The sequence below is a fragment of the Martes martes genome (genome assembly GCF_963455335.1).
Source record: "Martes martes genome assembly, chromosome: 13".
In the NCBI taxonomy this organism is placed as follows: Eukaryota; Metazoa; Chordata; class Mammalia; order Carnivora; family Mustelidae; genus Martes; species Martes martes.
Window position 1 is genome coordinate 79161618 of NC_137901.1, and position 27684 is coordinate 79189301.

At 50.1% G+C, this 27684-nt stretch overlaps 2 protein-coding genes across 3 annotated transcripts in view; one reads left to right on the forward strand and one right to left on the reverse strand.

Moving 5' to 3' along the window:
• Positions 1-21363, forward strand: WSB2 (WD repeat and SOCS box containing 2). 2 transcript variants are annotated; one of them, XM_080821913.1, is made up of 9 exons: positions 1-176; positions 8709-8877; positions 13274-13518; positions 13679-13810; positions 16213-16313; positions 17436-17608; positions 18308-18418; positions 18542-18649; positions 19264-21363. In XM_080821913.1, the coding sequence occupies exons 1-9, from the start codon at positions 134-136 to the stop codon at positions 19424-19426; spliced, it is 1245 nt and encodes a 414-aa protein (XP_080678039.1). In that variant the 5' UTR covers positions 1-133; the 3' UTR covers positions 19427-21363. The 2 variants fall into 2 exon arrangements, with proteins under 2 accessions (XP_080678039.1, XP_080678040.1); XM_080821914.1 differs by lacking the exon at positions 1-176 and adding an exon at positions 2311-2408.
• The window catches only part of RFC5 (replication factor C subunit 5), a 12249-nt gene continuing 4634 nt past the window's right edge, over positions 20070-27684 (reverse strand). Inside the window, exons 6-11 of the mRNA XM_080821915.1 lie at positions 26163-26322; positions 25349-25430; positions 24904-25033; positions 24021-24098; positions 22965-23019; positions 20070-21997 (exon numbers count right to left, since the gene is read on the reverse strand). Of these exons, the coding sequence (XP_080678041.1) occupies positions 21901-21997; positions 22965-23019; positions 24021-24098; positions 24904-25033; positions 25349-25430; positions 26163-26322 (602 nt within the window). The 3' untranslated portion in view covers positions 20070-21900. The remainder of the gene's footprint in view (positions 21998-22964; positions 23020-24020; positions 24099-24903; positions 25034-25348; positions 25431-26162; positions 26323-27684) is intronic.

Consider the following 27684-nt stretch of genomic DNA (forward strand, 5'->3'; position numbering starts at 1 on the left):
ATAAATATTTAACGGCCATCACAACCGACATTTCAGAAGGGGACACTGGGAAAGGGCTCAGCCAATCCTGTGGCTTTGATATTAGTTCTGATTCTCATAAGCACATATAGGCCCCCGTGACTGCAGACAACCCATGATGGAAGGTGCACCGGAACCTGTGATACCATCCTGGCCAGGTAAAATTCATTGTGATGCAGTAAGTGCCAACTGGTAATTCTCACCGTGGGACTGACCAGGAACTGCTGCAAAGAATAATTTCAGCAGATCCCTCTGCATTATTTACATTTTCATATTTGGTGTGCAGTGTGTTGGGGGGGAGTAAGAGAAATTTATTCTGAGGTTATAATATGGATTTTTTTTAAAAAAAGATTATGGAATAAAGTTATTTTTAAATAAATGCTTTAACGATCTTGATTTAGACTTGTTTAGTAAACAAAGATTTGGAGAAATGGGTTTGCCTCCCCAGTTTTGTTTTGTTTTGTTACCAGCTTTCCCTGTGTTGGTAATCACAAAGTTCTCGTGGCCATTTTATTTTTTGTAGATACTCTGTCACACTGAGACTCCCGCACCTTTCCTGATCTTGAGAAACTCCTTCTTCCATTTTTTTTTTTTTCCTTCCCCCTCCCTGTTTATGCCTCTTTTTGGTCAGACTGCATGCTTTCTAACACGGAAGGACTAGGGTAGCAGGCTTCAGGGAGAACGCGGATCTGCTGGGCTGGCTGAAAAGATGAATTCTGTCAGCTGTCCTGTAGTTGTGGGTGGCCTTGGGAGTTCTTTACTGGCCTCAGCTAATTGTAACCCCCACAAGATCTCACGGTACCTCCCACTTTCCTGTTCCAGGCCCAAGCTAAACCGCAGTTCTTAGAGGAAGCTTCAAGTCAGTCTCCCTCTTAGGTCACTCCTCCTCCCACCCCTTTCCTTACTGCCCTCCAGGCTCCCTCCACGTTGCCCTGGCCTTGCCCCCCAGCTTTTATCACGGCGGCTCCACCTTAACTTACATCCTTTCTAACCAAACCCATGCTTCCTACCTTAACCTCAGTGTCCCGTGTTACTTTCCACCCAGCCCCTCCCTCTGAAGACTGGCGGGTTGAATCCACGCTGGTTTGCGAGCCCCCACTGGACCCCTGCCTGTTTCTCGCTTCTCTCCCCGTTGTCCCCAACACCTCTTTCGGCGAACTTCCGTCCTCCTATGTTTATCCAGCTAGTCCGTATTCGGACCCCCACTCTTCTTGGATTCCCCCCTTTTTCTGTCTGGCCCGCTGCCCCTTTCTCGCCGCCCATTTTAACCTTGACACGCTCGTTTTCACCCTCCATTTTCCGCCGGGCTTGTCTTTCTCTGGTTCCCATTTTTTAAAAACCGGCGGCTTGCCCCTTCCTCCGGTCCTCCGCTTTCATTCCCAGGCCCTGAGCGGGGCTCCTCCACCAAGGCTCCCATTTAACCTGTGAGCTCCCGGCCTCAGCGCCCCCATTTTATTCTCCAGGCTCGCTCCCGCCTCGTCACTGGCCGAGGGGGTTCCCGGACCCCCCCAGTTCTCTCCTCGGCCCCCGTTTTTGTCCCCACAGTGCCTCTGGTCCCTGGTGTCTTCAGGTCCCCGTTCTCGAGCGACGGTCGCCTCCTATTCGCTGCCCCCTTCTTCACCTGGTTCCCACCCCTCCGGCTTTCTCCCCGCCCCATCTGCCCCCGTTCTCTCCGCAGCCCTCCGCTCCCCTCCCTCGGACTCCCTCGGCCCGCCGCACCCCCTTTTCTGCCCACACCTCCAGCACTCACCCCCGCCCCCCGTCGTCACCCACCGCTCCCGGTTTCCCCCTCCACCCCGTTCCTCCCCCACCCCGTTCCGTTTTCACCCCTCCCCCGCTTCTCTTCATCCCCGCAGCCCCCGTTTTTAGCCTGCCCTGCTCACCTGCCCCCCGCTTTCGCTTGGCCCCGCCCCCCGAGCTGTATCCCGTCGGCGCTCACCTGCCCGCCCCCCCGATTTTCCTCTCGGCCCCGCCCCCCCGTCTTGTCCTGTCCCTCCGCCCCCGCGTTCCTCTCAGCCATACACGGTGCCTCCCCTGCACCGGTGTTATCCTCCCCACCGCCCCGCTTTCCCCTCCGCTCCCCCCCCCCTTTTATTCTGCAACACCCCCCGCCCCGGCCGGTTCCCCTCGGCCCCGCCCCTTCGCCGCGCCCCGCCTCCCGCGCGTCCCCGCCCGCGCCCGCCGCCATGTGACGGGAAGCAGCTGATGGCCTCTCCGGGCGGCGGCGGCGGGCGCGGCGGCGGCTGCGGGGCCAGGGCCGGGGCCTGGGCCGGGGCCGGGGCGGGGGCGGGGGCGGGTGACGTGGGGGTGGCATGAGGGCCGGCGGCCCGGGGGGCTGAGGCGCCCGCCGCCTGCCGCGGGGCCGCGCGCGTCCTCCATGGAGGCCGGAGGTGAGCGGGGCGGGGGTGCGCGGGTTCCCGCCGGGCGGGGCCGAGCCCGTTCTCCCGGGGGGGCGGGCGGGGGCGCAGGCTCGGCCGTGGGAGGGGCACGGCAGGGGCGCGGGGGCCTGGGCCGTCCGCGCGGGCCGTTGTGGGGGGCGCGCCCGGCGCCCAGCTTTGTTTCACTTTCGCTGTCAGCGGCCGCCACCACGTCTCCCGCCCGCGGTGGACAGGACGGGGGAGCACGGGCCACTGCGTGCCGGGGATCCCCATCCGCCAGGACAGTGGGGGGCTCCCGGGGCCCGACGCCTCCGCCCGGGTGGGCTGCGCGGGGTGCGCCAGGCCCTGAGGGGGTGGTAACCCGGGGGGCGGGTGCCCAGGTGCCAGGTGACGCACTTGCAGGTCTGGGTGGGAGTCAGGCCTGCCCCTTACCAGCGGTATGATCGCGCTCCGACCACTTAACCCGAGTCTGTTTTGTATCTGCAAAATGGGATAATAATAGTACGTACCCCAGTGGGTGGTGGGGAGCGTCCCAAACTTGCCTATTCATAAAGCAAGGGTCCCTATTTAAAAAAAATCTGTTGCGAACCTCTCCCCGCGGAGACGCATTCGCAGAGGTGGGGTGGGGTGGGGCTGGGGATGCTGATCCGTGCTTGCATGTCTGATAGGGCAAGTTTAGGAGACATTGATGGGTGAGGTGCATGCCTCTGTCCTTGTTAACAGCTGTCATCTGAAAACTGTGGAAGTCTGAGACTATCGGATATACTTGGAGAGTCAGCCCGAATGAACGTGTAGTCTCAGTGTGCTTGTTAGGCAAAGACAAAATCTCCAGACTATCCCTCCGTCTTCTCCCGTTCAACCACCTTGCCTCTAAACCCTACCTATACAGAAATTTGGGGATGGACTCGGGATTTATTCTGGGAGTTCCAACTCTTGAATATACCTCCATGCTTAAAGGCAGTTTCTTAAGGGAAAATTCTCAGAAGGGGTCAAGGCCTAGGGTTCAGAATTGTTCCAGAAATCTCTTGGTATTCTTCCAGTGAGTTTCAAGCTTCATCTTGCTCTGAAGAATTCTGATTGTTGATGTTTGCGTTTCCCTGGCTAGTTTGATGGAGCCGGGGATTGTGGGTGGGTAGGTTGGGATCAGGGTATTCCCTGGGGTGGTGTAACTTTTTAATTTGGGAAATGACGTTTCTTTGTTTGCTGTAGTCAGGCATTCAGTAAATGGTGTGGAGGCAACTCTCTCAGGCTTCCCATCTAGATAAGGGCTCTCTTTTCAGTGAGTGTGTTACCACTTTTTAAATGGCCCCTACTGTTTGTCTGAATCTTATGTGAATCTTTTTATAGCTTCCGCTGTTGTTTCCATTGACTCCTTATAGTTAAAACTGAAAGCGATCTGTAGCTAGCCTCCCTTTTTAGCTGGAATCTGTTTCCAGTTCTGAGTTTTCCCTAATGATTGACGGCTGTGTTTTGGGGTGTGGGCAGAGCTGTTGAGAGCTGCCAAGTTGCTGTTAAAAAAAAAAAAAGAGGCCAGAGACTTTTACATTCTTTTGAAACTGAATAAAGGCCATTGTAATGGGATTACAATGGCCAACAGTAGATATCTTCAGCGCAGTGGTTAGAATTCTTTTATTCTTTGGACAAATATTTATTGAGTATCTACTGTGTGCCAGGCACTCTCTAGGCCAGCGCTGGCCAATAGAAATAATAATGCCGCATCTGTAACTTCAAATCTTCTAGTGGCTGCATTAAAAGAAGCAAAACAGGTGAAACCAATTTTTAAATTGTAGTCGTCAATCCCACCTGTCTAAAATATTATCATTGCAACATGGACTCATAATTATTGATCTATTTTAGATTTTTTTTTTTTTTTTTGGTACTAAGTTCAAAATATGGTGTGTGTTATATACCTAACAGCCCATCTCCCTTCAGACTTGGTATTTTGCAAACAAACGGTCAGCGGTCAAGTGTGGCTAGTGTTACTGTGTTGGACAGTGGAGGTCGGTTGCAGCGGGCAGAGACGCAGGTTTGGGGTGAGGGTGGGGAAGAGCTAGACAGGAAATGTGTAAAAGCAAGTAAGCAATCAAGACAAGCTGAGTGAGTGGTGCCCTTAAAGAACATTGAACAGAGAGGGAGAGGAAAGTGACCGAGCCACTTCGGACAGTGAGGCCAGGAAGGTCTCCGAGAAGGTGACATCAACACTGAGCCTTGGATGGTGAGATGGAGCAGTCAGACAAGGATCTGGGGCCTCCCAGGCAGTTTTCCGGGCCGATGGAACAGCCAATGTCAAGACTGTGAGGCACGACAAATCACCAGGCTTCCCGCTCACTGCAGTCAGTTGCTTCCATGTCTGTGTTCAGGTGAATCTCCTTGCACAGAAGAAGCCGATAATATCTTTCCGGTCAGCCTGGTCATCCAGATACATCCCAATGTTGAACTCTAACACCCTGATCTGTGGGCCTTTTCACCACGAAGGACCACGGCAGGTACAATCCCAGACGAAAGCTGGATTCTCGGCTCTGGTTTTTGTTTTTTTAAGTTCTGCACTTATTATGGCTTCTCTCCACCGCCCCCCCCCCCACCCTCCGCCAGCAACCAAGTTTAGTTTGGGCCCAGACTCTCTTCAGAATTTTCTTAGTTCTAGAAATGAAGAAACAGGAGTCACTGAGTTTTTTCTTCTTTTAGCTCCTGGATTCCTGAGCCTGAAATAGCAGGAGATTAAATCTCCAAATCACAGAAATAGAGTGTGAAATCTGGGTATGGCTCATGTTTAAGAAGCATTTCATGTGAAATGTTTGGCATAGGAAACATAATAGTTTAAGGGGCTTCATTTTATTTATATATAAAGAGGTCTGCCATGTATATTTATTCAACAAATACTTACGGACTGTGTGCTCTCTGCCAAAAACTCTGCTAGGCACTAAGGATAACATACAAGGTCCCTGCCTCTGTGGAAGTGATGTCCTGGTTGGGGGGAGACTGATAGCTACATAATGGTGATTGTGCTGTAAAGAACATGATGTGAGGAGGGGTTGTGAAGAAGATTGACTTGGGGTCAGAGACGGGCTTTCGAAGGAGTTGTTATTTGAGCCAAGAGTGAATGAAGAGAAGGTGCCAGTCATGGAAGAGCATGCCATGTGAAGGGACTAGCTGGTGCAAAGGCCCTGAGGTCAGAACTAATTGAGCACAGTCAAGGGGTGAGTGAAGGCTAGAGCCAGGGGCAGGGAGGGGAGAGGTAGAAGCCCAGGTGGGAGATGAAAGCCAGAGGCCAGGTTATGTAGGACATCAAGGACATGGTAAGGAGCTTGAATTTTATTCATTTATTTGAGAGAGAGGGAAAAAGAGAGTACAAGCAGACTCTTGGATGAGTGAGGAGTCCCACATGGAGCTGGATCCCAGGACCCTCAGATCATGACCTGAGCCCAAGGCAGACTCACGTGACTGAGCCACCCTTGAATTTTATTCTAAGAGTGGTTGAAACTGATCACTCTAGGAGGTAAGGAGAATGGATTGGAAGTTGGGGGTGTGGAGTGGAAGCTAGGAGGGCAGTTGCAAGGGTGCTTAGCGAGAGTTGATGTTGATGAGATGGTTTGCATAGATTAGAATAGTAGCCATGGAGATGGAGAGACGTTAGGTTTGCCAGGCCTTTTGAAGACAGCCTTGTGAATGGATCTGGTTTGGGAAGTAAAGAAAAGAAGGAAAGCAGGGCGGGGGGGCGGACCCCTTTTATATTACTCAGGGCCTCCCTGGTGTCAAAAGGTTAGGTGATGTGCCTGCTGTAGAGGTAGTAAACCAAGTGTATTATCAGGGTGGAATAAAGATGGTAGATAAAAATGCACCTCCAGGGGCACCTGGGTGGCTCAGTGGTTTAAGCCTCTGCCTTCGGCTGCTCGGGTCATGATCTCAGGGTCCTGGGATCGAGCCCCACATCGGGCTCTCTCCTTGGCAGGGAGCCTGCTTCCCCCTCTCTCTCTGCCTGCTTGTGATCTCTGTCTGTCAAGTAAATAAATAAAATCTTTATTAAAAAAAAATGCACCTCCAGATTAGTCGATGTCATTTAATGTTTAACTACATCGGAGTTTCTCAGCCCCGGCACTACCTACGTTTTAAGCAAGATAATCCTTCATTGTGGGGGGCTGCCCTGTGCACACTGTAGGGTGATCAGCAGTATCTGTGGCTGCTTCTCATTGGATGCCAGTAGCATCAACCCCCCCCCCCCCCCCCCCCCCCCCCGTCTTGACAACGCACAGTGTCTCCAGACATTGTCACCTGTCCCCAGGGGACACAGCCAGTTGAGAAACACTGGATTCATTGACAGATTAGGGCTAGGTCACCACAAGAAAATATTTAGGAATAATGAGAATGAAGACAACACCACAGGGTTGCTGGGTAACATTGAGAGATGTTCTGGATTTAAAATGTAAAATAACTTCTTACCATGCAGATATTCCCATCCAAAGGAGTATGTTCTTAGAGACAAGTAATTCTATAAATGAAAAGATCCCATGTACAAACATGTACAGATTTCAGGAGAATTACCTGGGCCTATAGAAATGCCAGTTTAGACAGATCTGAGGTATTAAAGCCTAGATTTATACATAGAACCTCAGGAAATGAATATTCTCTTTGCAAAGGAAACTTACTTCTCTCGAAATAGCAAAGCCACCAAAGGCTCGATGGATTAAAATTCTATTTAAAGACAGACTCTTCAGCAACACATTCATTTTATAAAACAAGGTAATACCCACATCTTCTTATAATGCATATTCTAGGGGGTATTATATATACATATATAAATATCGTATACAGATAGGCATCTCGATATGTATGCATGTTTACCATCTGTTTCATTAAACCCAAGATACCATGGTTCGTTCTTATCACCAAGAAAAAGTACTGCTTATTTAACTCTAAAAAATTCATCGTTTATAAGACACATCCCGATTTCGGCAAGGTCAAAATGGGAGAAGACTTATAAATGTGTGTCGTACAATAAATGAAATAGGGTTGTTTAAATTAGTATCTATCTGTTAAAGGTATAAAAGGGTCAGGGTCGCAAACAAAACCGCTGATGGGGAACATAGACATCAGGAAATGACCTCATTCCGAGTGGAAGCCAGTCTTTACATTAGTATCATAATTAGTGTCAAAAAAATCAATTCTGAACACCTTTAACCTAAGAGCTTTGCCAGCCATTGAGAACCTTCCATTGGAGTAGAGACTTGAACGAGGAACTGCCCGTCAGGTGGCAGAAGAAACCCCAATCCAGCACCTGCTCCTCACAAGGCGCTGCTAGGCCCTAAGAGAAATGAGAGTGAAATCATTTTGGTGTATGAACAGGGTGCTTAATTTCTGGTGGAGGGCGGGCCAGAAGGAAATTCATCATAACTATAGCAGAAAATAAAGTCAGCAGGGTGGGACTTCATTTCCCCTTCCGTAGCGATTAGGATACGTGCTTGGGAGTCTCCTAAGTCCAACCTACTTGGGGCACGGCCAGGTGACCCCCACGGCTGGAGTGTGGCCCGTGGGCGGAAGTCACGGGAAGGAGGGGAGGCCCGTGCTATGGGGTAGGAGGCCCAGGCTTCGCTGCCCTTACCATGGACGCAGGTGGGAGCCTTGGAATGCATTGGCGGGGATGTGGTACGTGTTTTAGCTTCAGCAGGGTTCCTGGGCACAGGAAAATCAGGGGAGTCTCGCAAAAGATCTGGGCAAGATTGGGATGAAGGTTTAACCGGAACAGAGGTGGAAATGGGAGGCCAGATCCAGAGGTCTGAGCAGCAGGAAGAAGAGGGCAGGTGCTGAACGTTTTAGTCTTGGTGATGGGGAGGAGGCTGGTGAGCGACAGGGAGCCTTTGAGTTTCTGACATGCGTGCTGCCACCGGAGTCCGGTGGCAGGTTCTTTTGAGGGGACCTTAAATACACTGGAAGGCCTCCTAATCTGCACCATCTAGCCCGGTCCCAGCCTGGGCCGGCTCTCCTTTCTTCCTCTTCAGGCATTCATAGGAAAATGAGGCCTCCATTCACTGGGTTCACTCGCACAAAGGTTACTCTGAGTCATGGTTAACCAGCAGTGGCCAGAGCCAGGGCTGAGTAACCGCGCTGGAATGTGGCCTGTGGCTACTGTTATTGCCACAGGTCATTTAAATGACAACTCCCTCCCGGAATCCAGAGTATCACCCCTAGCCTTGGGGAGACAGCGGCTTTCCGGGGTCTGAGTCAGCAAGGTGGTCTGGAGCTTGGCTCCCCACTTACCCCCCACCCCACCCCCCACCCCTGGGCAGGCGTTTATTTGAAGCATGTCTCCTGTCTCAGAGGAACCGCTGCTGCTGGCCGAGCTCAAGCCGGGGCGCCCCCAGCAGTTCGACTGGAAGTCTAGCTGTGAGACCTGGAGTGTCGCCTTCTCTCCGGATGGTTCCTGGTTTGCTTGGTCTCAAGGACACTGCATCGTCAAGCTGATCCCCTGGCCGCTGGAGGAGCAGTTGTAAGTTCTTGTATCCCCAAGCCCGGAGGAACGAGGGAGTCCTCACGATGGGGGACCTGGAGCGCTTTCCCACATGATTCCCTGCCCTTTGGGGGTTCCCCCCGCCCCCCCCCCAGGAACAGGAGCGGGAGAATGGCTGCCAGCAGTTCAGAAATGGATCATGGGGGTTTCCAGAGCCCCACGGTTGGTACGTGGGAAAGTTGATTCTGTGGAGATCATGTTAGCCCTGCTGTTACTTTTTAGCAGCTTTATTGAGATGTAATTTACATACCGTACAATCCGCGCCTTTAAAGTGCACAGTTCAGTGGCTTTTAGTTCATTCAGGGAGTTGGGCAGCTCTCACCATGATTAATCTCGGAAGCACTGGCAGTGCCACAGAGGGCAGCCGGGCATCCTTCACTTGTTACCCTCCAGTCTCATTCTCTCTCCAGCCCTGAGCCGCCGCGAATCCCCTTTCTGTCTTCATAGGTCTGCTTATTCGTACTTTTCATATACAGCGAATTGTGCACAGTGGAGTCTTTTCTGACGGGTTTCTTGCACTCAGGAGAGTTTTCAGTCCTCCCTCTGACAGCCTGTAATCAGCACGTCATTTCCCGTTACTGCCAAATAATATCCCATTGTACGGAGACCGCGTACCTTGTGTACACATCTGTCGGTTGCTGGGCAGTTAGGTGGTTTTCCCTTTTTGGCTATTAGGAATAATACTGCTGTGCACATTTACATACGGGTTTTTTTGTTTTGGGGTTTTTTGGCGTGGACGTAGGCTTGCAGTGTTTCTGTGCTTGGAAAACAGTCTGGTGCCCAAGGTGGCTGGCCGAGTTTGCAGTCCCACCAGTGGGTGTGTGAGATTTCCATATCCCCCATACCCTCATCCCTCACCAGCACTTGTCTGGCTTTTTGGTTCTAGCAGAGCCATCCTGTAAGGTAGGAAGTGGCATCTCATTGTTTGGATTTGCATTTCTTAATGGCTTCTAACTCAGAGCACCTTGTGCAGAGCACCTTGTGTTTCTCGGCCTCTCCTGTATCTTCTTTGGAGAAACATCCGTTCACATCCTTGGCCCATATTTAAGTTTGGTTTTTGTTTTTTCCTTTATGGACCAAATTTAGTTTCTGTTATTAACTAGTTTCTTTCTTTGGGCTGGGCAGGGCCCCGTGTCTGAGTGCTGTGAGCTCCAGGTCCGAGGGCCCAGCTGGGACAGGGCTCAGGCAGCATCTGTTGGAAATCTTTGCCCGATACGGAGCCTAGGGGCTTGGAAACCTGAAATAAATAAAATACGGCACCTGCCCTTGAGGGTCTCCTTTGTTTTGCTTTGGGCAGTTCTTATAAATTGCATGTTAGATTCAGGTGTTTTGTCAGTCCAGTCTGAAAGCCGCCTTGATGAGAGGTCCAGCCAGCAAGAGCGTGCCGGGATGGGTACTCCGGGCGCTGCTGGGATTGTGGAGTGTGAATCTGGCTGTTCGGCAGTATGTGTCAAGGACCTTGAGTATGTTCCTCCCGCTACTAGGAATCTCAGAAGTGGGGTCATCTATTTCCGTACACTGGTTTTCATCACGGAATTAGCTCTGTAGTAGTGAAAAACCAGAAATCCCTTAGAATCCGGGGATGAGAGAACAGTAAGGAACTCACGGCATTGTCAGAGGACATTTTTTGTAGCCATTGGAGAGTTTTTGATTTTTGTTTTGTTTTGTTTTTTTTAATCATGATTTTCAGTTCGTTCTTATCAGTGTAATGAGAATGCCAAGGGCTTTCGTTATTTTATTGATCTCCTACTCTAAATGCAAGAGACTCAACTTTATATCCAGTCCGGTCCGAATTTATGGTCTGAAAAAGAATCTTTCAAAAAGCATACAAATGGGCATTCTGTTTTCCTAAAAATCACCCTTATATTCAAACATATATATCATTGTAGGACTATAGGTAAATGTATTTGTCCAGTATGAACTCAAGAAAATGGAAATTTGAGTATTAATCCTTTTTGTGTATCTGTTGCTTTATATAATGAGAAGTGTTACTGTTTAATGTGTTATGGGAAAAGTTACTTGTTTTAGGGAAAAATCACACATTTTGAAGAATAATAACTTAGGAAAATGCTTGTAAGATTTAATGAAAATAGTAAGCTATGAAGCCATATATGTAATATCCCAGATTTGTCTTTTAAAAATATATGTATATATGTACAAATAAAAACTTAGAGTGAAATACTTACTGCAATTAGACTGGTGTTAGGATTATGGGTAATTTTTATTTTATTATTTGTCTCACTTCCAGATTTTTCCCACGGTTCTCTATTACTTTTATGATTGAAAATAATGTTATTTTTAAAGTCCTATAAAAGGAGAAATCTGAAGTCCTTAGGTTCTTGTTTGGATTGTTACACATTTAAAAAAAAATAATAGTGCTTTGGGTACTGAGTGAATAATTCGTACTAACCAAATAATTGTACTACTTTTAGAAATACGGTTTTTAGAAACTTGAATTTAAATTCCCCCAGTGACTCTGCCTTGCACTTAGCTGTTCCGTCCCCATGTGTACACACCCCACCTCCCACGTAACTCATCCCTTGACTCCCTGGCAAACTCACAGGCCCTGGGGATCTGGCGAGCAGTATGCCTGGACACCCAAGGCTTGAGTTCTAGTTCCAGTTCGGCCCCTGATTTCGTGACCCTAGGAAAGTTAACTCTACCCCTAAAATGGAGGGTTTAGTGTCTCTTTCTAGAGAAATGAAATTTATGATATGAAAATTAATTAATATGCAGAGGTGCCTTAATTCCTGTGGCATAAAGTAGCTCCAGATCATTCTTTAATTCAAATGCAGAATTTAGGATTTTATTTTAAAAAAAAATAAAAGAACCGTAGCTTCTTGGCACCCTGCTGTCCTACAGAGCTTTCCCTGCGGCTTGCCTGTTCCGTGCTGCCTGCAGGGATGGCCAACTCGGGCCCCTGTGCCAAGGCCCTGCAGCTCCGTGAGGTGTGGGGAGTAAGCAGAGTCAGTTAAAGAGACAGTCATGATCACATTCATATGTTTGTCAGGACAACAAGTTCTCAAACTCCACTGGGCCATTGAGACCTGGGGATAGCATGTTTCCTTTGGAGGCTCAGATGGTAGAGATTTTTGTCTTTGGGGGCCACCCGGTCTCTGTCAAGGCTCCTCCCCTCTGCTCTCACAGTGTGAAAGCAGCCATTGATGGCATGTGAACAAATGAACGTGGTTCCAATAAAACTTTATCTATAAAAACAGAATGCTAGCTTGGACATAGCTTGCCAAGCTCTGATGTGGACTAATAGAGTTGTAGAGATGATGGAGCCTATGTTTGCCTCACTTCCTCCCGTCTAATTTTATAGGTGAGCTTGGTTACAATTCTTCAATATATTTCAACCGCACACTTGGCAGAAATATGATTTACTTCCAACTTTGGGGGAACAAGTCTAATGCACAATGAGGTCCATTTACATACACATCAAATACAGGATTTTTCATGGAACTGGGTTCCAGCTTCATTGTCTTCATTTCCCTGAGTTTGATACACCCCAACATGGGGTCAGGGTCACACAGAAAAGTAGGACTTAATATTTGCACTGATAACTGCAGACGGGAAACTTGGGAGTGTGTGGGCTGAATCCCAGGGCTGTCCAACTGCTCAAGCCTCTGAGATGTGGTCTGCTAGGAGAGTGGTGGGCAGGGCCTACAGCTCAGGAAGGGAGTCTCATGGAGCTTATCTGGGCCTGTGTTTCACCGTAAGTAGAATGTAAAATAGAAAGGCCGTGGGGGGTCTTTGAGGTCAGTGCAGCTCTGCCCAATTCTGGGGGCTTTCTCTCCTGGATCTCCCTGCTGGTCCATTCCTGTGCTGCATGGACCCAGAAAAGTAAGGGAGAGAGCCTCACTAATAGGTTGGAACATAGCAAGTGAAGATGGAAATCAGCTTGTACCAAGCAAACTGTGTGGGCCAGAAAAGGATTTATTTTCCTGCTCCTTGGGCCTTTCGAAGCTCGGCGCTTACCAGGCAGGGGAGCAGCAGATGGGTGTTCACGTTATAAGTTCTGTCCTAGTTCCAAACCCACAGCAGGCTTTCTTCCTCATGGGAAAAACTGAGTACACCTTTCCTTCCATGCACCAAACCTGAGAGAACTTTCTGAGGAAGCAGAGGGCTCCCTGGAGCTTCTGTGATCTAGTTACCCGACAAGGCAGGTCACCCTTTTGCAGGGCTATCACGAATGGGATGTACCAAGGCTAATGAAGTCTTCGTTACATGAATTCTAAAACGAAATGAAGTCATGCCAGAATTCACCAAAGCCCAATTTATTTCTAGAGCCTTAGTATCTTAGATATCATGGATTGAATAGTTGGTTGACTTGGTGATGATTTTTAACTCATTAAGGAATCTCTGCTTCCTCCAGCATCCCTAAAGGGTTTGAAGCCAAAAGCCGAAGCAGCAAAAATGATACAAAGGGGCGAGGCAGCCCGAAGGAGAAGACTCTGGATTGTGGGCAAATTGTCTGGGGTTTGGCCTTTAGCCCGTGGTCTTCTCCACCCAGCAGGAAGCTCTGGGCACGCCACCATCCCCAAGTGCCAGATATCTCTTGCCTGATCCTTGCTACGGGACTCAATGATGGGCAGATCAAGATTTGGGAGGTACAGACAGGTAGGTCATTTCTGGCTGGGACAAGGTCCCAGGGTGCATGCATGTTCTCATCAGGGACCAGAGAGGCCGCTGGCCCCCCACTTGGCTGAGGGGTGTAGCCACGTCCAGCAGACCGGGTGTCGCCTCTCCCACTGACCAAGTGCTCCTGCTCCCACGCCAGGGCTCCTGCTTTTGAATCTTTCCGGCCACCAAGATGTCGTGAGAGATCTGAGCTTCACACCCAGTGGCAGTTTGATTTTGGTCTCGGCATCTCGGGATAAGACTCTTCGCATCTGGGACCTGAATAAACATGGTACGCAAGTGACGGAACTACTGGGCAGCTCCAAAAGTACTCTCTCTGCCCATTTCTCACTTTTATCCAGAACAGTGTTTCTCAACTGATTTTCCTAAGGACCCTCATAAGACATTTTTTTCTAATCACACGCCCGGCTCATCCCCATGAGATAGTAATACCAAAAATATATCATTCATTTATGCACTGAATGCATATTTATGCTTTGTATATTAAAAAAAAGTAAGTTTTTTTTGGTTACTGAGAACCAGTTTTCACCCTGACTTGATAATCACTCCTCTTGAAAAGAGATGCTGTAGTGTAAGTTTTCTCAACCATGGCACGGTTGACATTTTGGGGATGCTAGTTCTTTGTTACAGGCTGTCCTGTGCATTTTAGAACGTTGAGGAGCATCCCTGGCCTCTGCCCACTAGATGCCAGAAGTATCTTCTCTAGTTGTGACAGCCTGAATGTCTCCAGACATTGCCGCCACACTCCCCAACACCCCCCCCCCCCCCGTCCACGTGTAGGGCATAGTCTCCCCGGGTTGAGAACCACCAGTCTAGAGGAAGTCGTCCATGTTGGTTACTTCCTGTTAGAAATAGTTTCTTTGTGAAGTGGAATCTTTACCCAGAAGAACTCTCTTAGCTAGAGAGGGTCAACTTTTGTGGAATTCTCCTTTGAGCAGAACTGTATGAAGAGGTGGCCCATACATTTCTGGTACTGATTGTTAACCAGAAAGGTGACAAGGGAAGAGGAATTTATTGCCAGCCCTTTCATCCCCACATGGCAGGGATGCAGAGGCCGGAGGTGGGTGGCAGGAGGAAATGGGAATGTGGACGGTTGATAGAGAGGCACACTTGCCTCCGGTAACGTGAAGGCACTGGTACTCTTGCCTTAGCTGTGACTGTGCCAGCTCCCCACAGCCACGAGAGGGGATCAACTCCTGCCCTCTGAGAATCCAGCCTGACAGTTGTCACATTGCCAAGCAGGTGCTTGTGGTGTCTTCATCTGATGGCATCTGGTCACCAAGAGAACTCTGGTAGTTTCTGCCCTTAGCTGCGGAACTTGAAGTCATGAGATAGGTTTGCTGATTGCGAAGGCTTCTCCAAGGCAACACTATTTGTAATGTGTATCCAGAGGCAGCTTGCCACCACGTAAGGAAGATTCTGGAAGTGACTTTAAAATCTTTTAGTGATTGGGAAGACAGGACTAGCTGAAGGGGACCGGGGGCGGGCGAGTACACTAGGGCTTTCTCAGGAGGGGAGGGGATAAAGCAGTGTTCGCTGGTACCGGGCCCTGCCCCACCATCCTGCCTAAATTTGTTCAGTACTCACAGCCCCCCTGGGAAGGGGTTGGTACTTCTCTAATGTGATAGCTGAAGAAACCATGACTTACTACAAAAATACTACGTATACTTACATACACGCACACACAGACACTTAACACGCATCTGCATGGCTGTTATGTTCATAAAAGTTTTTTCCTTTTTTTTTTTAATATTAGTTTCCACTGCCCCCCCGCCCCGCTGCCAGATCTCTTTCCCTATCTCATCCTCCCCTCCACTGCCTTCCCTGACATCCTTCTGCAGCCTCATGACCCATGCGAAGAGCCCTCCATATTGCCCTCAGTGTCCTACTCAGACACTTAGATTTATGAAGTTTGGGGTCATTGTTCCACAAAAATGATTGATGTTCCTCACATTTCTTTCCACAAAACATGGAAAATCTAGATCTTAATACCATCTGAATCAATGGGATAGACATACTCTATATATTCACCTGTTCTTTTATGCTAATGGATGGGCCTTTAATTTTTTCCTCAAACTCAGAACCAGAGCAATTTTGTGAGTGGCCCCGGGGCAGGTGCTGGTAATCAGCGGAGTCGGGGTTCAAAGCCAGGTTCACCTGACCGCAGAGCACATGGCCATCATTACTCTGCACTGTCGCTCGTCCAGACACCCTGGTCAGGGTGAGAGGGTGTGGTGGGACCCCTGAGAGGGGGAAACCATTACAGGAGTGTAAACGACAGAAGTGAAGCTAAAACATTTCTCAGCGTTTGGAAGGATGCTCCAAAGTACTAGAGCTGGTTGGGGTGGGAGGGGAAAGAAAAGAACGTTCTGTGCTATCAGGGGGATCTGTCAGGTGTGATGTGCGCACAGCCTTTATCCCACCCATCTTGCGGATTTTGGTGAAACAGAAGGTAGTGATCTCCTTGGGGATTACACTCTCCTATGAATAGACTTCAGGTGTTTAAATGACACATCCTGGCATCTTGCTCTGCATTAAAAAAGTAGGCCTTTGGGCTCAGCCGATAGGGAACCCGGTGGGGATGCTGGGTGGGTGGGCCATGGCTCCCGGTCCTCCAGTCCAGCAGCCGCATGGTTTCTCGAACTGGCTCCCTGTGCACCCCTCTCTGTGCAGGTAAACAGATCCAGGTGCTCTCGGGCCACCTGCAGTGGGTGTACTGCTGCTCCATTTCCCCGGACTGCAGCATGCTGTGCTCTGCTGCTGGAGAGAAGTCGGTAAGGCCCGGGCGCTGGGTGCCATCTCCTCCGTTGCCCGAGTGCAGTGAGCCCGGGTGGTCTGAACCGGGTAAATAAGGCCGGTGCCTCGGGATCAGCCCCTGCAGGAGGCATGCTGTCGGGCGGGGCTGTCCCCCTGCACGCTTCTCTCTTGATTTGCGTGTGGACACAAACCACAAGAGAGGTGACGTTGAAGGAGATGGGTTGCTTTCATCACTGGAGGAGGGCTGCCTTCCTTTAGCATGGTAAAGGTGTGCTTTGAAGATTTCTTTTCCCCCTGGAGTCTCAGATTTTAAAAGTTGCAGCCCCCTGTATGGATCCAAATTTCCCTCCTTTGAACCATTTAATTTGAATCTGGGTAATGGGGATTTCCATTTCAAATCAGAATGTACGGTTACTGGTTGAACTTTGTTCTGAAATCCGGCCTGTCCTTTAAGAAAGCATTATAAGCCCAAGAACAAGCTGGGAACAGTGTGTGTGTCTGATGTCACATCTGCATCCAGCGTTCTGCTGTGACTGACTCGGAAAGTGAAGAGTTCACTGGGTGGGACAGCCCAGGTGGTTAATCATTCATTTGGGGTTTGGAACTACATGACGGTGTGTTTTCAAGGGAACAAAATAAAATCCCATTTTTCATGATTCTCAAAAAGATTTCAGGTGAACTGTGTCAGACGTATGTACAGCTGTGGGGCAGGTTCCCACCGTTCTGTGAACACATGATATGAAATGGCTTGGCAAGGTGCCACAGCTTTGTTGGAAGCCCGGCAGCTCACCTCTGACCCCTGTTTTTGCTTTTAACTGAAAGGACGACATAGTGCTTTATCGGCACACACTGATTTTGCAAACAGGGCTCAGAAGCAGAACTGAGAAGCCTCTGGATACATTTCAGCCCGTAGGCTGCCTGAGGCTGGCTGGGTTTCTTCTCCCTTAGACCAGGCTCCTTGAACTTGCACAGTGGTCGGGTGCCTCGAGAATGCAGACCTGGAGCTTGCCCCAGGCCCCTGTAATGCGTTCTGGGAGAGCGGTATGAAAGCGGGGGGAGAGCCTGGCTTCGCCTGGCATTGTCCTTCACTCACTGTTTGTTGTTGCTGCCCCTCACCGGGCACCTGTTCCCTTGCACAGGTGTTTCTGTGGAGCATGCGGTCCTACACATTAATCCGGAAGCTAGAAGGCCACCAAAGCAGTGTTGTCTCTTGTGACTTCTCCCCCGACTCTGCCTTGCTCGTCACGGCCTCTTATGACACCAACGTGATCATGTGGGACCCCTATACTGGCGAGAGGCTGAGGTTACTCCAGTAAGGACAGGGTCTCTGCTTCGGACCTTGTTACGGGGGGGACTGATGGGAAAGCTGCCTTGGGTTAGGCATGGCCCGAGCAGGGTCTGGGGTGGGGGGGGGGCAGGGGTGAGGCGTGGGGAGCTCATGCTGTGGCACTTCTTTGTCACTCAGATTCTCAGTTTAGACCCGAGGGCCTTCAGGGCTCGCGATGTAGGAGGCTGTGTGTACTTCTCTGGATTCAGTGTTCATGAAACCTCAAAGTGACTCTTTCTTTCCATTTACTAATAACTGTAGTAGCAAGTTCAGAACAATCCTCTTACCGAAACTGGTATTTCCAAAATGAATTTTCATGTTCTTACAAACTTGCATCTTTTTCTCTTTGTCTCTGTTGTTTTCTGAAGCAAATAATAGGTAGCCTATAATTATCATGTATCTTAGCCGAAAAAAGACTTTCAGTTTGTACTGCGGCATTAAAGTGAGGGCTGACCTACTTTGCATAAGGAAATGAGCACAGGGAGTGTGAGTAACCCTTCAGCCCCTCCCGCCAGACACTTAGGAAATGCCGTTTTTTCTTTTTCCTAGTCTGCTTTTCCAGAGGTTTTCCAGAGGGGGTAAGGACGGGTCTTTGAGCCTATCATAGCCCCAGCACTGGAGTGAGGACGGAGGGTGGAGAGTAGCCATCACCCCAGGCCAACTGTCCTGTTTCTTCTTCCGCAGCCACACCCAGCTTGACCCCCCAATGGATGACAGTGATGTGCACATCAGCTCCCTGAGATCTGTGTGCTTCTCTCCCGAAGGCCTGTACCTCGCCACAGTGGCAGATGACAGGTAACGAAGAGACATCTGGGGGTGTGGCCTCAGAGCAAGTCCCCAAAAGTAACTGTAGCCTCCCCCTCTGGGCCTGGCCCCATGGCTACTAATGTGCCAACGTTTCTCTTCTCTGTCATCCAGACTCCTCAGGATCTGGGCCCTGGAACTGAAAACTCCAATCGCATTTGCTCCTATGACCAATGGTCTTTGCTGCACATTTTTTCCACATGGTGGAGTTATCGCCACAGGGTATGTGTCTGATAGCTGAGCAGATGGGGAGCAGTTTCTGCTGAGTACCGGGTAGCTTTTTAAGGAAAGCAGGCCTCTAGAATGTTCTTGCCTATGATGAAGCCTTTAAGGAAACCCAAGAGGACACAAAATTCTAATACTTTGTTCTGCCAGGATTAGGTTATCATTTACTCTTAATAGTTAATCTAAGAGTAATGAAAAAGTTATGACTCATGCCACTTAATGGGCCACGTCCACAAGGAGGCCTGAGTCAGGATGATGCAGAATTTCTGGGAAACCATTTAGGGCAGAGACCACCTTGCGGGGAGCATCTATAATTCAGGAGGTGGCACTCTTTCCTCTCTTGCATTTGAACTCATGGTGTGATTCAGAAGGGGCCGAGCTCACGGATAGCACGTGGGTATCAGAGGTGTCTTGAGTCCTTGTGATCCTCTCAGCGGCCTGAATTATTCAGCATCACACCCTTTACATCGATTTCGACTGTCAGGATTGCATCTAAGGGCCGCGGGTGTCTCCTGCTAATGCAAGTGAGAGCAGAAACATTAGTATCCGTCCCTGGGAAAACGTGTGTTTCTAAGGCCTCCCTTAAAGCGTCGGTTTCTGTTCCATTTCAGGACAAGGGATGGCCATGTCCAGTTCTGGACGGCTCCTCGGGTCCTGTCCTCACTGAAGCACTTATGCCGGAAAGCCCTTCGAAGTTTCCTGACCACCTACCAAGTGCTAGCACTGCCGATCCCCAAGAAAATGAAAGAGTTCCTCACATACAGGACTTTTTAAGCCACATGCCATAGTCTTACTTGTTTTCTTGTAGCAGGATCAAGCTTCCTGGCAGAGCAGCAGCTGGAACCATGGGCCAAATGGCTGGTCTTGGGTTGAAATAGACTTTCTCTTTGACACGGTGACCAGAGTAAAGCAAAAGCAGCTTCTGGTGGACTAGTCATCCAGGTTTTTCTGCGTGACCTGTGGCAGTCCGTCGTGGAGGGGATCCCAGCTCCATGGCGGCAGAGCCTAACCCCAGATCCTCAGCCCACCTAGAAATGGCTGCGTCAAACACTTTCTAAAATCCTTTCGACCCAGAGTGCATGACTCATGTTGATTTGATAAGCAGAGTAACCAGGCCTCGAGAGCCTCTCTGTTGGGTGGATCATTCCCTCGACCGGCAAGTGGGCAAGTGTTGGCTTCTGCCTGGTACTTGTCACTGTCGTGTTTCAGATGCGGTGGTGACATTGTTTAAAGTTCTCTCCCGCTGTGTCAGAGTGGCTTTGCTGGTGGCAAGTGCTTTCCTTCCTCGAGCTCCCCTCTGACCAGCAGGACCAGGTTTTCATGGAGCCGTCCGCTGTGAGGTATTAGCTAAGTTACAGGTGACTCAGAGGCTGTGCTCCTGACTGATACACTATAAATGGCTTTTTTTTTTTTTTTTGAATAAGCAGTGGTGTGCATGTGCAGGAGATGACAAAACACGTGTGTCCAGTTACACAAGGACGTATTCCTCAACTGCATGACTGTCCAAAATGGCGACTGAGTTGTCGGCGGTTTGCTGGTGGTAGCCTATTTATTTGTATTTTCTGAACAGATGTTAAGGTACAACTGTGTTTTCCTCCCTGGTATCTAAAAACCATAGTTCTTAAGTCGAACGGTTGTGAAGATGTCTCTTCTTCATTGTGTAGAGAATTGGTGGTGTCGCCCCTTTGGCTGACTGTCGCGTCTGAGGTCTGACTTCGCTGCTTCACCTCATCGGACAAGCCAGCCCGTTTCACCTCTCCCCCTTAACAAAAATAGCTCCTTGAAAGTACTGTTCTCCTTCAGCAGCGTGTAGTTCTCTGATCAAGACACCTCATTGCAATGAAATCTGCCTTTGGAAAATTTAATATATTTTAAATTATTTTAAAAGAAATGCAACATCTTATCCTTTGGCTTTCTTACTAGGTGCTTTGTGGAGGCCAGTGTTAACGTGATAAAACTTGTCGCAAAAGTACAAGCGTCTCCTCTACCGCCTTTGTTGCTGGAAAAAAAACATTTCTTTGCGAGATGAGAGGCTTTCGTTGAAGGAAAAGTTAAAAAGCTTTTGGCTGTTTCATTTTTTCCACTAAGGAAAAAAAAAAAACGACCTTTTAAAACAAGTGAGGACAGCAGGGAACGGCTGGTGCGTTTTACTCCTTGGGGTCATCTTGAACCGTCCGTCCCGGCGCAGCCCAAGAGGTTCTGGGTGGCCTCCCCGAGGCCCCATCTGGCCATTAGCTTCAAACTTTGCTTGGGGTCCTCGGGGAGTGAGGTGTCTGTGGATGCAGGAAATGACCAACCTCTCCCTTTTGATAGAGAAGCTGACACCTTCAGAGAGAGCAGCCTCCGAAGGAAGCTTGATCTGTGACATGGGGGTGGGGGGGAGGATCTCACATACGTGCAAGTTGAGTAAGTCAGCCTCTTTCTGACTGGGGAAGGGAAGAGTGGCTCGTAACAGCCAGCATGCGAGCTGCTTTATTTTGACCGAGAAGAGCACTATCAGTGAAGGCAGCCTGTTTGCTGCGAGAGAGACTGCCACCCTGTCCACAGGGCCTTGTCCTCCCCGCATTGGTGGCTGGGGGCGGGGTGGTTTGGAGCCCGGCCCTAGTACACCTGCCCCCCACCCCCCGCGCCCACATAAGCCCATGTCCCTATCCTTGCTGTCCCTGCCACAATTAGGAGCGTGCTAGTAGAGGAGAAATAAAAAGACGTTTTTAAAGTAAGACAGCTGAGCCCGTTTATAAGAGTATAGAAGTTTGGGCCAGGAACCGATGCACACCTCTTTTTCTTCTTTGACACCTACTCAGACCAGATCCAGAGACTGCGCCCCTATTGAGATCTGTGCACTTCAGCGTGGGGCTCCTCTGTTCACCTGGAGTTAGAAGACGCTGCCCCAAGGGAGGTTGGGAAGCCCTAGGTTCTAGACCAAGATAGGGCAGGCTGATTTCCTGTCTTCCAAGCAACTGAAAGGTAAAAGCCTTAAGGCTTTAAAAAACAAAACCCCAAAAAACTCATTGCGCTTTCTTTTTCCCTATTAAACACAAGTGGGCAGTGCAGCAGAGAGCTGGGCGTTGTTCTTTACCTGCTCTGCCCGGCCTCAAACACTACTTTCTGAATCTTGGCCGCCCAACCACAGCGGGAACAGAGTTTCCCAAAGCTTGGGGCGATCGTGGCTTTTGTGCCCAGCTGTAACTCAGTCCCGCCGTCTGGTCTCTGCGGGGCCTGCGAATCGCTGCGAACGGGCTCGGTGTTCAGGCCTCTGTGACAATGAGGTCCCTGGTGACCTGGAAAGCGGCAATGAGGGAACTCAGCTGAATCTTCTCGTTGGTGCCTACAGATAGTCTGTACCTAAAAGAAATCAAACAAAAGGTAAGAATAGAGTATCGTGGACAGCTGCCTCTTGACAAGAGAACGAGAACAGGCCGGTCATCTTCGGTGTCCCCTGACATTTTCCTCTCTGCCCTGAACACTCATTTATCAACTCCACTCAAGCTGGTAAGGAAAAATTAAATTAAAAAAAGAGTTATCAATGGCAGTGTTCTGAACTTTGTGCTAGCTATCTAGACGTATGCGGAACTGAAGTGATAAGGATTTATTTCTTCACTCACAAAATGCACTGAGAGAAGATTTCCTTAATTCACTTAGAAGAATGATGGACTGTGGTTCTGTGGCCTAGTTAGTAAAGCAGGACACTGGTGATTCATCTTGCCACCTTTCCAGGGCCCAGCCAGTGAAAGCAAAATCATGACATTTGTCACGTAGGGAGAAGTGACCTCGTGTGCATGTGAGAGCCCGCGATAGCCAATCAGAGTTGGTCCCGTGTTGGCATCTGTTTTGAACCCAATGCTTCTGTCCACTTACATGACTGCTGCCAGCTTGACTGGGGGCTAATGACTGTTTATGGAACCAGGCAAAGTGGAAAATGGAGTTTGTGTTTACTTTGCCTCCCAATATGCTTTGTTACAGCAAAAGGCTTTAATAACAGCTGGGCAGCTGCTTGTCCCCAAATGACCTCGATGTTGGAACTGAAGTGGGCTGTCCAGGTAATGGCACTTCTCGAACCAATGTGGACCAAGCCTTTGAGGTCTAAGGAGAGGCCTTTATTTCCAACATGTTACTGAGCCGAACCTGTCCTTGTGTTCATTCGTATATTTAAGAAGCCAATCAAACCCTTCCTGTGTTTCTTTCAGTGATCCCACCAAAAGCTAGATTATGCCATGTAGGAATGACAAGAAAGTTGGAACCAAAAAGGGAAAAAGAAAAAATGCACAACAGGGTAAAAAAAGGAAAGGAATCAAAATTAGGAAGCACTCACTCTATGTCTGCCATTTTGGCCAATAAATGTACTCGAACTGAAGATGGAAAGTCAACTGTGGGGAGAAACAAATTCAAATGAATGAGAGTCTGCCACTCCCCCCCCCCCCAAAAAAAGCCCCACGACAGTTATGAGGTTAAATGTCAGGGGACACTAAACGTGTCTGGAGGCGTCAGGTCACTAGCTGCCACACCTCTAAGGAAGTGAACACTGGATGAGTCTTCAATTTTTACCCATTTTTGGAGCAAGTTCCAAAGTGCTCACAAGAACCCAGAGGAGGTTTCGACGCTGCTTTAGGAACGGGGCAGCTCTAGGAGTGAACGGGAAAGCCACGTTCTCACTTGCTCTGCCAATTTTAAAAAATCATTGATCTTTAAATCTATTCATACTCATTTTCCACAATCCAAGCGCAGAGCTAGGCTCGAGCCAACCACATTCTCTGTCAGCCGGCCTGGGTGAGGCCCTCAGAGGCACGGGCAGAACATTCAAGGACCCGATTATCTGCGGTTGGCTGCCGTGGGCGGGGGAGAGCTGCCCGGAGGAGGCTGCACGACAGGTCACCCGGGGAGCCTAAGAAAATCCAGATGCCCCCAAAGGACCAAGTGAATTGGTCTGGGGTGATTCCTCTGTGCTGCCAAGGTTGAAAACCAGGTCTCTGTACAGAAGATACGGCGGAGTATGGAATTTAGAGACGGTTTAGTTCAGACGGCTCTGCTTTATGCCCTAGACAGATGTTCCTCCTCTTTCTTCCCTTTTGGGGGAAAATACCTTGAGAAATGTGAATTAAAAATACTGTTTCCTGCTGTAAAATACAAACCCTCCGGGGAGAGAAAGTTAGCCCCCTGGAGCTGCTTCCCCAGGAGTCTGAGAGGTTAAGAGTCATTTTGGAACGAAGTTTTAAATAACAACAAGAGAAAACGAAAACCGGGGGGCCAGGTTTATGCTTCATTCCCGTTTCTCTGCTTCAAAAGCGAAGCCTCGTGTTCTCTCGCTCCTGCCCTTAACCACCCCGCTCGCCACCTCCCGAAGCTTCTCAGCCGGGGAAGACGGAGTTACCTCTGTGCACAAACAGGTGGATCTCGGTCAGGATGTCATGCAGCGCCAACCCCTTCAGCGTCTTCAACTCCGTAATATCTAGAGAGGAACAGTTAAGGCAAAGGGCCGGGTTCTGGAACAAACACACCGCACGGCATTTTGAATCCCAAGCCCATTGGGGATGACTTCTGGAAGGAGAGCTGCTCACCCCAACATGACGTCTTAATCTAGCTGTGTCAGGTGGGCCCCAATTCTTACCTGTCCTAGGTTTTCATCTTCCACATGGGCTTTCTCATAGAACTGTCTCTGCCCAGTAGAGGACAGAGCTGAATGTGCCCCCGAGAAGGCCTTCTCTCACCGCCCCTGGCTTTGAATCTCACAGCAAAACAAGAGTAATGCTGGCCACTCAAGAACAATCACATCTGGGGCGCCTGGGTGGCTCAGTGGGTTAAGCCTCTGCCTTCGGCTCAGGTCATGATCCCAGGGTCCTGGGATCCCCTGCATCGGGCTCTCTGCTCAGCAGGGAGCCTGCTTCCCCCTCTCTCTCTGCCTGCCTCTCTGCCTACTTGTGATCTTTATCTGTCAAATAAACAAAATCTTTTTAAAAAAAAGAATGATCACATCTGCCAGCCCCAGCGCCAAGGTTGTCCGGCTGCTCTCATCCGTGAGCAAGGGGGCCTCGAGCTGTGCCCACGTCAGACTCCTTCGGGAAGAACGTGCGGGCCTTAAAGACGAGGACCCGCCCCACCCCCAGACACGTGTTCCCTCAGCAAGCGGACCAGCCCCACGAGCCGTCACCATCTCTGGCCAGCGGGGTGTGGGTGCTGGCTGCAGCCTGGGCTCCCGGGCCAGGCTCAGGCCTCAGGTACGTCGTGCGCCTTCCGCAGGCCATGAGGAAGGATACTTCTGTAGGCCGTGGTGAAGTCTAGATTCAACATCCAGTCCAGAATGTTGGCAATGTCGGACTTGAGGGGGTGCCCGGTGCACGTGTAGACCGTCTCCTCCGTCACCTTCCCGAAGGCCATGTTGGTGCTCTGTGCAGACGGAGGGGGGGGAATCGTGGCTGTCACAGCGGCCACCACGCTGCAGGCGGGTCAGGAGGGAGCTGAGGCAGCGGAGCGGGTGTTCTGGCTCCAGAGCCCGTCCCTCGCTTTCCCTGGTTTGCGGCACGTTAGTCTTTCAGTTACTCAAAACCCAAAGGTGGGGGGAAATCAGTGGTACCTGATGAGATCGAGATCCTACCAGTTTCTCGATTTCTGAATTTACAGGTTGGCTGTGCTTCTGCTTTTGTCTTTCTCGAAAACCGCTTCCAAAGCGGCGGCTCGAGATCTGCTCCAGCGGCACCGTACCTGCAGAATGTTCAGAGCCCTTCGCATGTCTCCGCTGGAAAGGGTCACGAGTGCTTTCATCCCGTCCTCACTGAGGTCCACTCTGAAAGGAACGAGGCAGGAGGAAGTAAGAGGCCCTCAGAAAGCACGAGCATTCACTAAGGGAGCGACTAAGGCTTTGAAATAATGATAAAAAAAAAAAGGGAAGGACGAAGTTAACAGTACTCTCCCGATCAGTGGGGGTTCTCGAATTCGCTCTGGTCTTGAGGGCTGTGGGCTTCACATTAGCAGTGACCACCCACCCCGAGTCGGGAAAGACCCTCACCGAGGACCAAGCATTGCTGTGTTGAGCAACTAGCTTTGAATTCTGTTCTCTGAGAGGCAAGTGCGCTGGCGAGAGCTGTGGTCACGGAGGCAGAGCACCCCCCTTTCAAGAAGCAGCAGCTTGGGCTGGCTACGGGCTTGGCAACTGGTGAGACAGAAGGTAATGTCTCAGTACCTTCCCTTCTAGTCCCAAAAGGCTGGAGGCATCTTAGCAGAAGGGACTCTGGCAGCACGCAGTTGCCAATGACAAAAGAAGAGTAGGAGGAAGTCGGGACAGCTTCCAGGGGAGGAGGAGGGAATCAAGAGAAGAACCAAGTGCCTCCTGCGAAGGCTGTCCGTGAGACGCCGGGGCAGCCAGCAGCTCGCAGACCCCGATGCTGACTCTGGGCCAGGCACCCTCCTCAGCTCTTACCATGCCTCATCACCTTCGACTGCAAACCCGCCAGCCAGCCCAGGGCCCTGCCTCCCAGTCCCCAAGGCCCTCGGCTTTCCCGCTTTCCCCCGTACTTACTTCTCTTCTTCTATGACGTGTTCCAGGCGGGGGACCATGAGTTCAGGAGTCAGGGGGCCAAATCGGAACCTTGTACACCGAGATTGCAGGGCGGGGATGATCTTTGACAGGTAGTTACAGATGAGGCAGAATCTGGTATTTTCCGTGAATTTCTCAATCACTGGCAGGGGAAAAGAAAACCAGGTCCTGTCTGTCCTGAGCCTTCCAGAGCCCTGGAGGCCCCGCACTCTTCGTGCTCCCGTGCACAAGCAGAGGCCGTCCACGGGTCGGGGCGCTATGGGAGCGAGGGGCTGTGGCTGGGGTGGCCAAGACTGGAAGCCAGCCATCCTCCTCCCCAAAGGTGACGGACATGCCACTTCAACGAGATTTTATAAAATGTGTCCCTTCCTTCTGAGGTGCCATGATTCTGGCGTCCCTGCCATCCTGCTCCGCGGCGCTACGAAATCCGGTATTTCTGTCCTTTTGCGTAAAACTCCACCCGGCAGGTTGATGACGCCCCACCTTCTAATGGGGGCGAGGGGGTGGCTTGTTGTGGACTTCCCAGTGGACTCTGTCTCAAAGCCTTAGAACATTCGACAGAGCGCTGGTTGAATTCAGCAAGCTTAGGAAACACCGGGTGTGTTCTGTAGTTACCCAATGTTCTCGCACGGGGACCTGCCCAGACTGACAGTCACTGTGCAGAGCAAATGCTGAAGAAAGGCTGCCAAAGCTTCTAAGATCCGAAGACACTCTAACTGTCCTCCTCCTCCCCTTAAACCCACTCCTTCTCCCAACTCTGCAAGACCGTTCCTGTCTCCTGGCTGATTACCTCAGAATCTTAACGAGAGAGATTACCAGTGTCCTTTCAAAGAAATCCACTGCACCAGGGCCCTAAGATAGACAATTCATCTGATACTCTCCTTCCCTGCCAGATCAGCCCCTCGGCAAATACAGAAGTCATGTCAGCTTTCTGAGTCTGATTACGTTTCCAGAATTGTTTTCTTGGCTACTGTCTACCTTAGGGTACCAAGAGCAGAAAGGTCTACCCAGGAGTTTAGGAACGACAGACTTTCCACAACCCCCACCCCCCATTCTAAGACTACAAATTCCCGGGACGCCTGGGTGGCTCAGTCGGTTAAGCTGCTGCCTCCGGCTCAGGTCATGATCCCAGGGTCCTGGGATCGAGTCCTGCATCAGGATCCTTACTCAGCAGGGAGCCTGCTTCTCTCTCTGACTCTGCCTGCTTGTGCTCTCTCTCTCTCTCTTTCTGAGAAATAAATAAATAAAATCTTAAAAAAAAACAAACAACAACAAAAAAACAACTACAAATTCCCAACCCCACATTGAACCCCGTGGAAGAGGATGGGACACCACTGTGTGGTCAGACTTTAAGTCCCACCAGGGCCTCTATCTTTCAGCTGCTGAAAGGGGAAACGCCCATTACAGACAGCTTTGGTCTAGATCGTCGGGTGGGATACAAAAAGGTCAGCAGATTTCTCTGGGCCAGAAGATGAAATCAGTCAACAAGCCACCGCATGTCTCA